Source organism: Urtica dioica, chromosome 11, assembly GCF_054948205.1.
Source record: "Urtica dioica subsp. dioica isolate 48M chromosome 11, U.dioica_male_clone48M_v1_H2, whole genome shotgun sequence".
Taxonomy (NCBI): Eukaryota; Viridiplantae; Streptophyta; class Magnoliopsida; order Rosales; family Urticaceae; genus Urtica; species Urtica dioica.
Genome location: NC_142766.1, coordinates 15639824 through 15656532, shown reverse-complemented (window position 1 = coordinate 15656532; position 16709 = coordinate 15639824). Strand labels below are relative to the sequence as shown.

General features: G+C 36.9%; 2 protein-coding genes and 1 pseudogene across 2 annotated transcripts; 2 read left to right on the top strand and 1 right to left on the bottom strand.

The window, feature by feature from the left end:
* Positions 1-1141: 1141 nt before the first annotated feature.
* On the bottom strand, positions 1142-3760 carry LOC149381622 (uncharacterized). The gene is made up of 6 exons (XM_089601401.1): positions 3464-3760; positions 2010-2858; positions 1726-1930; positions 1587-1609; positions 1352-1500; positions 1142-1283 (listed from the first exon to the last, which is right to left on the bottom strand). Exons 1-6 carry the CDS (start codon positions 3473-3475, stop codon positions 1142-1144), a joined length of 1380 nt encoding a protein of 459 aa, XP_089457527.1. The 5' UTR covers positions 3476-3760.
* Positions 3761-5212: 1452 nt separating this feature from the next.
* LOC149381621 (protein EFFECTOR OF TRANSCRIPTION 2-like) lies at positions 5213-7091 on the top strand (annotated as a pseudogene).
* A 5775-nt stretch (positions 7092-12866) lies between these two features.
* LOC149381620 (disease resistance protein RPM1-like) lies at positions 12867-15530 on the top strand. The gene is made up of 2 exons (XM_089601399.1): positions 12867-13943; positions 14169-15530. The coding sequence occupies exons 1-2, from the start codon at positions 12867-12869 to the stop codon at positions 15528-15530; spliced, it is 2439 nt and encodes an 812-aa protein (XP_089457525.1).
* The last annotated feature ends 1179 nt before the right edge of the window (positions 15531-16709 follow it).

Genomic DNA, 16709 nt, shown 5'->3' with positions numbered 1-16709 from the left:
ATTCAAGACCGATCATTGTGGAATTGAACTGTATGAAGCCGCTTATGCCTTCAATAAGAGGGCTTTCGAAGCTCATTTTCAGCAATTGAGGAGAAAAGATGTCGAGATGGCTAAGTATCTCGAGGAAGTCGGTTTTGATCGGTGGGCAAGAGCATTTTTTCCTGGAAAACGGTAAAACTAAAACTTTTCCCTTTGTCATTACAAGTGTTTTAACTAGAACGTCGCTAATATGTAACTGTGTATATAGGTACGATATAATGACAAGTAATAATGCAGAAAGCTTCAACAATAAGACGAGGAATGCTAGAACGTTTCCAATTACCACGTTGCTTGAGTTTATTAGATTCACACTTCAAACGTGGTTTTTTGATCGAGAGGAAATGGCTAGAAAATGTGATACAAGACTGTCCCCGAAGTTTCAAGACAATCTCGCCCATCTAAACAATAAGGCACAATTCGTCAATACCTATGGACTCGGTATGTATGAATGTCATGTAAAAGACGAGAGAGGTGACTTTGATGTTGATTTATTGAGAAAGACATGCACGTGCGGCCTACCACAACTACTTGGAATCCCATGCGAGCATGCCATTGCATCTGCACAACACAGGAGTGTCGACATCTATTCTTTATGCAGTCCTTTCTATTCGAAGGAAACATGGATTGAGATGTACAAGGAATCCATATATCCTGTTGGGAACGAAGACCAATGGAACGTTCCGGATGACATAAAGAACGTGAAGGTGTCAGAACCAATTGAAAAGAAACAAGCCGGTCGACCGAAGAAAAGTAAACAAGGAAGGCGCAGGGTCAATCGTTATCCTTCGCAAGGCGAAAAAGTTGTTATTCACCGCAAATGTGGTAAATGTGGTGGTATGGGCCATAACAGGAAGACGTGCACTTGGAGAGAGTGACAACATTTATCTTTTATTTTGTTTGTTTTGAATTAAAGACGCATTTCTATGTTGACAACTTTTGTACGTGTTTTGTTGAATATTTGTAGTTTAAGGTGAACTTCATCTTTATGTAATTTCATATAATTTATATTTACTATTTATCATATATTTTCATAGCGAACATTAACATAACATTTTAAAATATTTAATGACACAAAAATATCCAAATATTTAATGAATACATATCATCGCGCTTCTAATTGGAAAAATAAATCGGTCGACCATTTCTTCCTGAACGTCCTCATGTTCTCGCTTAGAAGTGTATCGAACCCCACGCCAACAAGGATGTGCTCCACATACTTGATTGCGAACATCCCGCAATCACCACTGAAAGACAAAACCACAAAATTTATACACTAAATACTCTTAATCTTGTTCTTATTCAAATTACATACCTTGTCACACATTGTGACACTTTTTGATCGACTAGCCATAGAAACTCAGGAAGTCGAATTTCGCCGCCATCTAGTTCTCGCTCCGCCTTTGGATGCTCGGTGAACATCCCCGACATTGCCATAACCGTCGGCAACGCTCGTTTCCAATTCTACGTTAACATAATAATGTTATAATAATGTAAGATAATAAACATAAAGTTCATAAGAGTATTTACTAGAGATCTCATTTACTAACCTCAATCATCGTGTTAAAATCAACTGAATTGTGTTGCATATTCACAATATCTTTCTGGCAATCCAAGACGGTTATGGTCCACTCTTGAAGATCGACCCGGGACGTGAACCAATGCATGTTCTTGAAGTTGACGACATACAAGATCTCTCGCGCTCTAGTCCACGGAATGACTTGGGAATCTCTGCAGCCATTGACTCTACTAAGTCAATCTCTTCCTCGATATTACGTGGCTCAACCACGTCTTCGCCTTCAGTCGGATAGAGTGATTGACTGAGTTGCGTCTCTAGTAGCTCGAAGAACTCGCGCTCTCCGGTCCGTGGTCTCAACATCTGAAAAACACCGAGCTACAAGACAACAAAATTTATTAAAATTTATAAGTTAGATAATTGTAGTTATAAAATATTTTTAAAAATTACAAATTACCGTTTTTTTGAGCAAAACCTTCTCCACGTCCTTGCGCGTGATCACTCGAGTGCTTGACCAAGAATTCATCCTCGGTACTCGAACACCGGCATTATTCCCGAACTGCTGACCAATCTCCGGGATCGCCTCGAACGCCCAATATTGCACCGCGTGCAAATTCCCTGATAGGGAATACTTCGCCTCCTTCTGTAGGACATTCTCTTTGAGAGATTTCTCCTTTACTCGTTTGTAGTACCGCAGCAAGTTTACTGAGAGGGAAGACATCGTCTCAGCCCACGAGATGTTCCCCCATGGCAGAGAATAGAAGAACGGCAAATCCTCAACCATGTATAGGTACTTGTCGTTGACTGCCTTGTTGTGTTCTAGTCCAAGGAGATATCCCAAGACAAACACACATAATCCAAGCTTGTACGCGTCGTTTGGATCTTGACATGTCTTGAACGCGCTAATCAAGGCGTCGAACTTGGCGTTTGACACGCCGTTCAAGTAATCTTTAATGAGCCTATCGCTCCTCCGCTCATTCTGCTCCTCCTTCGATGGACCATCTTCCATGCTCATTCCGGTTATCAATGCGTATTCGAGTCTCCCGAATCTCACGCGTTTATTTCCTATTCCGAAATGAATCTCCCCCCTTTTTGTTGGATGGATCTTACGTAGAAGAAGAGAGTGTAGAAGTACCGTAGAAAAGTTTAGTGTGCTCCCTTCGAAGAATTGAGCGAATGGACTCTCCGCGACCCTTTGAAGTAGACCGAGATCGGTGAATTTTTCTTTCACCGTCTTAATATGCCCCGAACCACCGTACGTGATTCGACCGGCAAAGTCGTGGTCGCATAAATACGTCAATTTATCCTACATATTTAATTATCACAAAATATTAATAGAATTAAACATAACTCCATGAATTCATAATTAAAAAAAAAAACAACAAACTTTCATAACTCCAAGAATTCATAATTAAAAAAAACTAATTATATAAAACAACTAATTTGTATGTTGTTCATCATTTAAAAAATATACTTACAAAAAACAATTGTTGTTCATAATAAAAAAACAATTAATCATTAATTAGAAAAAAACAACTATTTATGATGTTCATAATTAAAAAAAAAACTAATCATTAAAAAAAACTAATCATTAATTACACAAACAACTAATTAGATTAATTATGTTGTTCATCATTTAAAAAAAATACAAAAAACTCTTTATTTATCTTAAATTATTAAAAAAAAAAAAAAAACTGTCGGAAGAGGTCGGAAAACGTCGGAATTGGTCGGAAATTTCCGATGAATTCCGATGGGATTCATCGGAATTTCCCAGAAATTTAAAAAAAAAAAAAAATTTCACCTCCAAATCTCATTCAAATCAACCTAAAATAACTAACAACCACTCAAATCTTGTATCCTATCATTCCTACTCTAATCAAACCATGAAAAAACTATAAAAAAAAAACTAACCTTTTTTGTCATTTGGTGAAGGTTGGAGCTATGGTGGTTCGGTCGGAGGCGTGACGGAGCTTCGGTCGGAGGCGTGTCGGAACTCGTCGGAATGGGTGTGGTTGGCGTCGGAATGGGCGTCGGAATGGGTGTGGTTGTGGTTGGAGAGAAAGTGAGAGTGAGAGAGTGAGAATGGTGTGGTTGGAGAAGAAGATAGGGTTTATTTTGAAATGAGGGTATTTTTGTCCGAAATGTGTCCAAAAGTCCAATTTTGGATATTTTTTAAGTAACGGGTCTAATGGTGATATTTTCATAGTTTTTGGGTCTAGAAAATGAAATTTCTCTATATAAATTAGTCACGAGTCCTTGAATGATAATGATAATTAAAAAAAGTTACATATAATTGATGAGGTAAAAAATTAATTACCAATGAAATATTGAGAGATATAAGATAGAAAGATAGTTCTTTTTGTCGATATAAAATGTACTTCAAAATACAATCAACTATTACATTTTGATATTTTTTTTACATTGTTTAAACTCCAAATACCTGCAAAATCTAGCTGACTAAACTTAGTTTTTTAAAATACATCCTTAAAAAACTTCAAAATAAAAAATTGTATAATTTAGGGTAAAAACTACACTCTATTGGAGGAAACTATTATAACATTAAAGAGAAAATGCAAAAGCTTTAACGAAACTAATTTATATTGTTTTCTACTCGACATACCACTACAAAGCAATTGTATGGTTTTTTTTTTAATGTACCAGAAGACAAGTTCATCAAACAAACAGAGGAAAATAGAAAGATTACCATGAAATCAATAGAAAATAATCCTTGATCTTTATCTCTTCAATTTGACATTTCGAGAGATAGTACCATTGCTCGTTCTCTATCATCTCTCTCATTTTTTTCGTCCGAATCCAAATCAAGCTAAGCGAATTTCATTAATTTCGGCGTTGAAGTGTCGTACTTCGATTGAGTATTTAGCACTTTTGAGTCTATTTCACATGAAGCTTTAAAAAAAATGGAAACATACCTTATATTATATGACTTTATAAGGCATTTTGTTTGTTATAAATAAAGAACAAAAAAAAAACACTTGCAAAGAAGCAACTACGTACTGAAAAGAACTATCCTTGTTCTTGTCAATGTCTTTTCAATTGCTGAAATAGGAATCATAGTACCCTAAGGCAGATTTTCCTCGCTTGTTTTTCACTCCATTTCTTTTGTCCCCAAAAGATTTTTACTATAATAAGAAAGAAAAAAAATATGATTAGACAAAAAAAAAATATTAATAAATGAGAAGAACCCAGTAAAGTTTGATTAAAGAAATTAGGATAATTTACAAGAATACCCCCTAAACTCTTACTCTAATAACGAAGTGCACCCTCAACTCGGATTTTCAACAAAAACTACCCTGAACTCACATTTGTGTTGATTATTGCCCCCTCCGTCAATTTTTTTCACAAACTGTTAAAGTTTTGATGACGTGGAGGTCACATAAAACTTAAAACATGCGTAATTATCAAAATACCCTGAGTTCTATTATTATTATTTATATATATATATATATATATATTATTATTATTATATTTTAATAAATAAAAAACGTTAAAGAAAAACAAAAAATATCTCTGAGAGAGTCTCTTCGTCTCTGAGTTTCTTAGGGTTTCATTCCGCTCCTTTTTCTCAACCCTCGCAATCGGCAGAGTCTAAAATCTCCGACGCACGAGAGAGCTTCCCAAGAATCAAAGAAGAAGAGAGCAATGGAGGAAGAGACGACGAGATCCGGAATTGGTCTCACTCTGATAAAGCAACAAGCCGACAATGTCAGAACTCGGCTCCAGCATTATGGCCGATCTGGGTCTCACCTGGGAAATAGTGCCTCCATTGGTGTCCCGAAGGAGATCGGTCTCCAAAAGGGCCCAGGATTGTTCGAGGATATTCTTTCGAGAGGCTATCCGATTGTCTTCAGATGGGCTTTGATTGGGTAAAACAGATGCAGAGCAAAAGCGAGGCTCTGAGAACAGAAACTTGGCTTCTCAACACGTTCGACTACGCTTGGAACGCGAGCACCAACGGACCACGCCGCCCCGGTGACGTCCTTCAGAAGCTGAAGAAAGTCTCTTCATCGACCCCCAAATTCGCCGATATTGCCCGGAGGCTTACGCCTTTTGGACAGAGGCAAGTGGGTATAAGGATCAAATCGGGGGAATCTACGCCGCAGATCGAGGAGGAGAGCCACAATTTCTTCTCCTGGGTTTTCAAGTTTGGGAGGTCGCGGCCTAGACTGTTGGATCAAGATAGGGTCTCCGGTGCTGTTCAGGGAAACGCTCTATCTGTCTGTGGAGTGGTTTTGGACGGTCAGGATTCAATCTGCACGAGGCCACCGGTCGAAGGAAAAAAAAGATGTTCGGAACACAAAGGCATGAGGGCTAAAGCATCGGTCTCGGACATCGTTCAACAACCTGGCTCTGCTGGGCAGCTTTCGAGCCACGGTTCGGGCGATAGCTGGTTTGGACTTCCAAAGAAAAAAAAAATTTGTTTAATTTATTTATCCTTTATTTTTTTCATTTGTTAAAAAAAATTATTTTTAATTTTTTTTTCATTTGTTTTAAATATATTCATTTGATAAGATTACTAGTGTGCCCTCAAACTAGTAATTATGTGAGATCACGTGCTCAAAAATTGGATGTTAACGGAAAAAAATTAACAGAAGGGGCAACGCGTTAACAGAACAAGAGTTCATGGTAGTTTTTGTTGAAAATCCGAGTTGAGGGTGCACTTCGTTATTAGAGTAAGAGTTTAGGGGGGATTCTTGTAAATTATCCAAGAAATTAATGTAAAAAGAAGAAAAGAGGACTTATGGGAAAAAAAATCCAAACAAAAAAAAGGACTTGCAACCGCTTTGCCTACCTCTGACCACAACTTCTAAATCTTTAACCAGCGATCAATGCCCACATTAAACGTCAATGAAGAGAGTGAGTTAAAAGGAAATAAAATAACCTGTAAAGAAAATAACAGCACCAAGACAATTCAGAGAAAATTTTATATTACCTTTCATATATACATAGAATAAGGTGAAATTATTAAGAAAATCACTATACAAGATTAAATAAATATGATGCAATATTACGAACCTCATGTAGTAGAAGAAGATGTGTACGCAAAATCAGGACCTAAATTCGCCGAACACTCTAAATCAAAAGACATAAAAAAAATACAAATTCAATTATATCTACAGCATCAATGGTATATGGATACACTATAATGATGCACATATCTATTATTTATGGAAACTTGAGTTACCAAACTTAAGATAACATAAACGTTCAATTTTTTATTTTATTTTATGAAACGTGGACGGTATCACATAAAATCTATTAATAACTCTTAACGGAGGAATACCGTGGTTACACTTTATTGAAAACAAACCAAATATTTCTGTTAAAAAAAATTTGAAACGATTAGAAAGATAAATGCAAAAATTTCAAAATCACTAAGAAAAATAAAAACAAAAAGTTTAAAAATAAAAGTAATTTTTTTAAAAATAATATAGAAATAAATAGATTTTAAAAAAGTTAAAACATATTTTAGGAGAATATAGTTTATTGTAGTTGTGACAAATATGAATATTACAGTTAAATTATCATGAAAATAAAATGAATAGTCAATCTTATATTATCTTTCGAAATTAACTTTTCTATTATCCAAGAGTCGAAATCGTGAAAATTCATGATCTGATTAGGATTCGTCACTTTTTTCCCAAAATTTAAAATTAGAGGATTCGAATTCTAACAAATTTTGTTGATAAGATCATTTATGTCTTGTTTGGATGAGTTTGTCTCAATTTGTGATCTAATTTTGTCAATTGCTACCTACATCTTCGTTGTCCCATTATTAATTCATGTTTCTTTAGTTATTCATCATTCACCTCGAAGAACGTCGTTTATAGATGAGTTCATACTATAACAACCACGACGCGCATTTCATTCTTTTCAATCTTGTCTTTGATTGCTTTTTATGAAATTTCAACACGTGATAAATATTAACCATCTTAGCCTATACAATAAATATTATCAATCAAATTATGTTTAATGATGATTAATGATTAAACCATTGTATGCGTATACCATAATCAGATGATTATGTTTAATCATATTTTTTCGCGATTGGTAAATATTATTAATCATATGCATATACCATAAATATAATTAACAAAAATTTAGATAATTAACCAGCTTAGACGTTTGAGATTATTATATAGTCAACGTTTGGTAAATATTTGGTAAATAGCAACAAACATGACAGGACATTGTTGATTTTATATTTACGTCAATTTAAGCGTGTAAATATGTGTATGTGGCTATTTACCAAACATTGGCTAAATAACAATCTCAAAATGTAAATATGGCTATATACCTAATGGACCCATTAATTAAATCGTGAATTTAAGATTTTTTTTTAATTTCACAAATTGGAAATATTACCAACTTATGCATATACAATCACCCTGAGGATCCTCCATCGTCATCGGCTCGAACAAGTCGTGGCCCGACCCTGATGAGCTCAGATATGGACCAAGTGGAAAATGCGCCTCAGGATGATGATGTTGAGCATAATTATTTTTATTTAGACATTTTATTATGTACAGACACATAATGCTTCTTTTTTATTTTGTTAAAACTTTTAATTAGTTTTATTACTACGTATTTTAGTATAAATGAAACTTTTAATTTTATGTTTCTAAAAATTAAATTAAATTAAAAAAATAAAAACCAGTACTTTTAGAAGCGACAATCCACTTCTAAATCGCTTCTAAATATTACCCGCGATATGGTGGGAAAGATATAGAAGCGACAATCTGCTTCAAATGTCCCTTCTAAATCCTTCCCGCCATTTCGCAGGAGCTTTTTTCGGCGCCAAATTTTTGTTTTAGAAGTGATTTTAGAGGCTACATGTCGCTTCTAGTTTTTAGAAGCGACTGACCTTTAAAAACGGACCTTTAAAAATGACAAAAAGTCGTTTCTAAAGGTCATTTAAAAGCGATTTTTTGGCCTTTAGAAGCGACTTTTGTTGCTTCTAAAGGCTTTTTTTGTAGTAGTGTTAGAAGAAAAATTGGTTTTAATTTTTTTTTTTTCCTTTTCTTTGTTTATTAATAAAACGAAAATAAAAATGAATTAGGTTATCATATTAAGGGCAGTATGGACTGTTCAAATTTTTAATGAGCAAAAAGTCAATAAAATTTTAGACTAGGAGATAGATCTGATACATTTAAGGTACAAACATAATACATTTTTTAGGTACGTATTATTAATAATGATGTACGAACATTATATTCTCATACTTCTATAAACTAAACTATGAGAATAGTCGTCCAATTAGATTAAACACAAGATACATATGATATTTGTTTAAATTGTAATTATAAATGTAAAAGATACTAATTTTATCATAATAACCATAATAACAATATAATATTTAAAAGAATAATTAGACAGACTAGCCAAATTCACACGTTGAGATTGCATATTAGCCAACGTTTACATTTATTTTGAGAAATAGCTAATTTCGCTGACGTGTGTTTCAGCCAATATTTGTGCTTCCAATTTTGCCCTTTTTAAATAAAAAATATAATTAAAAAAAATAAAAATTGATTGCCAATGTATTATGATTTGATTGCCAAAATATTCTAACTTGATTTGATTGCCACAAAAACCTTCCAAATATAGATAAAATAATACCTCTCTTTCATATATAATGAAGAAATAAAATCAAGGCTATCATATCAGCACTAAGAATGTCTATTATATCAAGCAGAAACGCAAACGGCCAGCCTACGGAGACCGAAAGCTTCAAGAACTTCTACAACCAATGGATTCATGAGCAAAACGGAAACCTAAACGAGCTAATCTCCGCCGCCGCCTCCTCCGATGAGTCAATGCGTCGATGGTGAACCGTGTGATGAGCCACTACGAGAAGTACTACAAAGAGAAGGAGCAGAACGGGAACCTAAACGAGCTAATCTCCGCTGCCGCCTCCTCAGACGAGTCAAAGTCGTTGGTGGTGAACCGCGTGGTGAGCCACTACGAGTAGTACTACAAGGAGAAGGAACAAAATGAAAACTAAACGAGCTAATCTCCGCCGTCACCTCCTCCAACGAGTCAAAGTTGTCGGTGGTGAACTGCATGGTGAGCCGCCGTTGCGTGATGCTGACTGCGCCGTGGGAGAGCTCTCTGGAGAACGCCTTCCTCTGGATCGGATTTAGTATTGGTATTTGAATTGGATTTTAGTGTTAATATCGGTATATTAGTGATGATTTGTGAAATTAATGTTGGTTTGTATTAATTTGTGTTGATTTGAAATTAGTGTAGAATGTCTTTGGGATCTGTTCATTTGTGTTGATACGTGTTTATTTGTTTTGATTTGTTGTTAAATCTGTTGATTTCCATTGATTTGAAAACTTGTGTTGATTCGTGTTCATTTGTGTTGATTTGTGAGTCAGTGTTGAAATTATTGGTGATTAGTTCACCTTAAAATAACCGTGCGGAAAAAATAATTACGGTACTCGAAAGCTAATTAAGGTGATTATTAAACAAGAATCTAGATTTACTTGTGTGTGCTATAAAAGTATGAGTGCGAGCAAGCAACCGATAAAAAATTAGATAAAGTTTTAGTGACATTTACTCGTTGGGCTCACGAACTGAATCTTCAAGCTTTGACAAATCCGTCTTCAGTCTTTATAAGACTACTCCTTCGTGTTGTTACTTCGGGATCAGCAGTCGTTGATGACACCGCAGTCTTCCGAAATGTAATCTCTGAGACGAATAGAAAATATTAGTGGGCACAATCTTTATCTCACTACGACCTCGAATAATGAATTCAGGTCGCACCATGTTTATGGGATTGAAATCACGGAGTTCCGAGGGCAAGGGAGAGAGAGAAATTTTCGTCCACCACAGAGAAGGAATGGACGGAAATTCTAGAGCAATTAGGTGCCTTATTTTGTTCACTTTTTCTCTTCCCTTGAACCCCTATTTATAGTAGTGGAATGAAGAGGTTTTAGGAAACCCTAGTCTCCAATTAAAGATCAACCGTTAGATCTTTATTTAAATTCCTACTTTCTCTCTTAACCCTTAGAACATAATCTAGGATATATTATTCCATAATATCTTCCTTTAAATAAGGAATCTATTTAAAAAGGCAATATCTTATTCCCTTTTAAATAGTGAGATAATATCAAATCTAATATTATCTCATAGATATTAGGAATTTAAATATAGAGAGAATAAAGACAAATATCCTATTTCCTTTTAAATATTATTCTCTCTTTATTTAAATCATGAAAGAGAAAAGTTGGGCGTTTTTCCAATATACCAACTATGGGTATTTCGAATTTCATGTGCCCATGAGCAAATGATTTCGTTTTTGGGCGTTTCCCAATATACCCAATGTGGGTATGGACAAATTAATTGCTTCTCCATGGGCCAAGGAATTTCGAACTTTGCAATGCCTATAAGGCCCAATTCAAAATTCAATTAATTATTTACTTGGTCCAACAAGAAATAATTAATTCCACTATAAATAGTTAATTTGACAAATAAAGAAATTTTCGAATGTATGTTGCTAATCATATTACAACATGTGAGATTATAATAAAAACATTATTATTAGAAAGTTCATATTCGTCTTTATCGAAGCCGAATCGAGGACTATGGACCCAGTAGTTGAAGCTTAACGAATCCGATCAAAAATACGAAATAGTCCTTTCTCTTTTTCGATCGATTCGTCTAATATTAGTCAATACTCCACCGTGTAAGCTAAGACTAAAATCTCATTTAATACTGGAATTATATTTACTCATCGTGACGAGTGTCCACTGATATAGTTAGTATGTGATCAAGATCCTCCAGGTTCAACCTGTATCGAGAAGAGGTCAATTATTCTGTTATACCTTTCTCATACATATGTGCCCTAAGCTTTGTTGCTTCCCCAGCGAAAGATTCTCTCGAACGTTACTTACTTCGAGAGTGCGGGCAATCTATCGGTTCTGGAATCAACCCTTAGGTGAGAGAACGTTTACCTTCTTTCAAGAGGGCTGGATTCCGTATATGTGAAACACTTCCCTTCTCTGATCAAGTCCCGAGTTCCCAAAACATCTGTTTATGCAACCTCAATTGGCCTTTAACGTGATGAATAAAAAAACTAAGTAACAAGACCTAAAAGTCCATGAACACTTCAGGATTTAGATTAAGTCTCACTGTGACCATCATAGTGACCCTGGTTGGTGCGTCGTAACGGTCCTTACACGACACATCCATAACCAAAGTCTGTCTGGATCGTACACTTATCACAAGTGTAGAATGCTCACACTAAGTGATAAACCTTCACTTGTGTTCCACATATGTGACTTCGGATACAGCTACCCAGTTTTAGTTCACCGCCCGAACTCAGGTGCCCAACACGTGACTCAGTTTAATATGAAGACTTAAGGATTGATGAATGTTTGTCGTAACTATTTGCAATAGTAGATAACGCTTTCAATTCATATAGATTATAAATGTCAAAACTTTATTTTATTAATATTTCAGCGAAAATTACAAATAAATCTTCTCGTGGGCAAGAATTCCTAACATAAATGTCGTTGGAATTTGTTAATTTGTGTTAATATATGTTTGTTCCTATTAATTTCGATTTTTTTTTTGTAAGAGAATTGGTGACTCTGTGTCTCCGGTCGGAGAATTGGCGGTTCGAGATGGATCGACTGTGAAGATCGGCGGAAAATTGCGTAAGTTGACTTGACGTTGAAGTCCGACGGTGAAGATCTCGTAATATCTTTAGAGATTTTTTTTAATCTATTAATGAAACAGTTATTTATTGTAATATTTTTCATTAATTTATTTATTTTTGTTAAATAATTTATATTTGGTAATCTTTCATTTTAAATTAATGGTATTATTGTCTATTTATTTTGGTTAATATAGTTAATTGGCTAGTCCACAAAATAAATCATTAATCATTGACTTTATTTCATGTTATTGGCTAGTATACTTATTTTTGTTTTTGTTTTTTTACTACTAACGTCGTCTTCAATATACGAATAAATTGTAAAAAATACGAGAGAGAGTCACAAAACTATTCTGGCTGTGTATAATATTAGCCTGATGGCTAGCCAGCCCGCTACAAGTGACGATCCAATATTCGGTTGTGTGCTAAGGATCAGTTTTTGTATGAAGACTAAACTATATGTAATGGTGAATTCAGATCAGATAATAAAAGTATTCATTTCACCTCTGAGCTCACTTTAATCCTATAACAAACACGACAAACCCAGTCGTTATACACACCAGACGGTGAGGGATATTGTTCGAGTAAACGCTCAATAACGCTGAAGTTTTGTGCTCAATTTGATCGGAAATAATGGAAGCGTTCTTGGTTCCGGTGATTAATAAACTGGCTGATTTGTTGATCGAAGAAGTAAAATCGCTGAGAGGAATCCATGGAGGGGTTATGAGCCTAAAGGAGGAGCTACAGATAATCCTGCCTCTGCTCAAAGACGCAGAAGCCATGTCAGAGAAAGGGGAGATGAGCTATACCGTGAAAGCGTGGGTGAACCAAATCCGCCTTCAAGCCGATCGCATAGAATACCTCGTCGACGAATATCGTTACCATCTTACCGAACTCCACGGCAAGAAAGGACTCGCAGGCTATGTAGGCCGAGTCAAATCTCTGAAGCCTCGTTGCAAGATCGAGTCGGAGATTGAGTCCATAAAGCGGTCATTGCTCGACATCAAAGGCCGGAGTGGTGGATACGGATTGAGACCATTCGACTGGGTCGGGCCGAATCAGGTATTGGCCGGTGAAGAGCACGTTGACGCTCGGTTGGAGGCGCTCTTCGTGGAAGAAGAGGAAGTCGTCGGAATCGAGTCTGTGAAGGACGAGATTATTAGCAAGCTTGTGAAAAGTCCGTCCAAGTTTCTGATAATTTCTCTGGTGGGCCAAGGTGGCGTTGGGAAGACCACACTCGCCAAGAAAGTGTTCGATGATGGAGCTGTGATGCGACACTTCGAATCTGCCCGAGCGTGGGTCACTGTGTCTCAGCCATACAACGCGAAGAAGATTCTGGAAATGCTGGCGGAGAAGCTTCACGTGGTACAACGCGGAGAAGGCAACACGGTGAATGATCTGATCGAACTTTTGAGGAACCATTTGCAAACAAAGAGGTACCTCATTGTTTTTGACGATGTATGGGAAGAGTGCTTTTGGGACGACATAAAGCTTGCTCTGCCTCGCAACAACAACAAAGGAAGCAGAATCGTGATCACGACACGGAACAGTTCGATCGCTGATGACTGTAGAAACTCGCCTCGCGATCTCATTCAACACATCAGTCCTTGGCTTCAAACGCCGGCTTTCGAGCTGTTCTGCAAAAAGGCTTTTGGGAGCGAGTTTCCAGGCGGTTGCCCCAAAGAGCTGTTGGAATCTTCCATGGAGATCGTTAGTAAATGACAAGGCCTGCCTCTTGTTATCTCAGCCATCGCTGGGCTGTTGGGAACGAAAGAGAAGACGGTCTTTGAATGGGAAAAAGTTCTTCAAGATCTTAAGTCCAAGGTCGGAGTGACCTCCAAACTAACCCGAGTTAACAAAATTCTGTATCTTAGCTATAGCGATCTGCCTCACTCGCTGAGACCATGCTTCATGTATATTTGTCTATTTCCAAAGAACTATTCAATTGCCGACGAAACACTGTACCGCTTGTGGATTGCTGAAGGCTTTGTCAAGGCCAAAGGAGATATAACACCGGAGGAGGTCGCTGAAGGATACATGGCTGAGCTCTTTAGAAGAAACTTGGTTTCCCTCAACCGATTCAAAGTAACCGTCGGAGAAGGTAAATTCTTTCTCGTCCATGATTTGATGCGTGGTGTGATCATATCAAAGGCCGAAGAGCTGAACTTCTGTCAAATCTTGGATGCAAATGCGTCGAAATTTAGAGGCAACTACCGCAGGTTGATGATCTTCGGCAACACTAAGAAAGCCTTAGAGAGCGTAGAAACTTCAGGTTCTCGAACTCTTTTCCTCTCTCGCACCTCCAACAATCAGTTAACAGACTCTTTCATGACTTCTTTGTTTCGAAAACTGAAGCTTCTTGAGGTGTTGGATCTCGAAAGCTCATGGATCGAAACTCTCCCAAAAGAGGTCGGAAAAATGTTGTTGTTGAAGTACTTGAACCTCAGGAAGACGAACATCAAGTCGCTGCCCAAATCCATAGGGAAGCTGAGAAACCTGGACTCGCTGGACATCAGAGACACACTGATAACAGAGCTGCCAAAAGAGATCAACGAGCTCAGAAATCTCCAACACATATTGGCGTACCGTTACAACCAAAACCACAAAGGAAACTTTGATTACGTCATCGGAGTGAGGCTACAAGAAGGCTTCGGAGGTAACCTTGAGGGCCTTCAAACTCTCTCCGCTGTGGAAGCCCGTCCCAATGGAGGAGCTAATCTCATGAGAGACTTGGAGAAGTTAGTGAAGCTGAGGTGGCTCGGCATCGTGGGGTTGACCGCAGGGCTGACCAATCAGCTATCCTCCGTCATCGGGAAACTGAACCGCCTCGAACGGTTGGGTTTAATGTCAGCCAACGACGCGGAACTCTTACCTCTCCAACAAGAGACATCACCGCCTCCTGGGCTCCGCGACCTCATGTTGATCGGCCGGCTCGAGAGGCTTCCAGGCTGGATCACCGAGCTCCAAAGCCTGCGCGCAGTTGCATTAACCTCGTCGAGGCTGAACGGCAAGGAGATCGAGGCTTTGAAGGGCTTGCCAAACTTGGAGAGCCTCCAATTGGGACCCGACGCATACGAGGGAGAGGAGTTGTGTTTCGAGGAGGGCGGGTTTCGGAGACTCAAGTCACTGACTATATACGAGTTGGGGAATCTGAGAACGGTGAAGATTGCGGAAGGAGCTTTGGTCGTCCTCGAACGGCTTTTCCTAAACCATTGCCCGAGGCTTGAAGAGGTACCTTCGGTCAACCATCTGAGACATCTCGACTATGCGAAGGTGAATGGAAATTTTATCATCTGATCATTATATCCAAGCTCTATATCATGCCATTTTTTTTTGTCCGCTTTTCATTTCTCTGGTGGATTAATCTGTTTTACTGACGACTGTTGTACTTTTGTCGTCACTTGGGGTTTACATAATCGTACATAAAATTTTTATTTTCTTTATGATTAAAATAATTGAGGTTTTGTGATCATAGCACTGCTTGTTTTGATGAATTATTAAGTGCACATATCTCATTGTGAACAGGTTGAACGTAGCCATCATTGTTTATGTTCTATGTCTCACTGCTAGAGAATGTGTTTTTTTTTTCGTTTGTACTAATTTTATAACAAAAAATTAGCAAAATAGCCAAATAAAAAACGTTATGATTTGCTATATAGCCAATGTTTTGTAAATACTGAGTAAATAGCCACTCGGATGACGTGGCCCAATAATAAGTTTTTTCATATCTGAAAATTGCCCTTGTTGCGTTTGAATTTTGAATTTATTTGAAATTTTGGATTATATAACTTCCCGAAATTTTTTTAATTTTATTTCCTGATATAAGTATGAACATGATTTAGTCTATTAATGATTCCATTTATTTTAGGAACTAAATGGACGTGGCAGTTGCAATTTATTTGTTTCTTATTATATATTATTTCTTATATATTCGGCTAGATTTATATTGTATCGTTTATTATTTAAATTCTTGTTTCTAAAGCCCAAAAATTTTCAAACGTTGTTACATCTCTCTTCCACGCTATGTCTGGATTTTCTCTTATTGAATCAGGTGGTGAAATTTTTTTATTTTTGATTTTATTGTTGAGGTTTATCCCAGTTTATTAATGTATTTACATATAATATTCAGACTTCGAGAAGAAAATAATAGCCTTTTGTGAATCAGTCACACTAGAAGAGACTCAATACACAGGACCACATATATGCGTAAATTTATTTCACATTATTACGTTTTAATAATTGAATCACACCATGAAGTTACTCTAAGTAGGTATCACCTGGCTTCGTGCCATCCAGTAGCTATATATTATATTTGACATTTGATATACCTATATATATCACTGATCAATGACGGGGTCAAGATAAGCATTAATACAAGAAACTTCTCAATTCCCTCTTAGCTAATGTCGCCCCTTGGGAGACCAAATTGATGCATTCCGTCCTTTTGTAAGGACTTCAGGTACAGGTCAAAGCCAT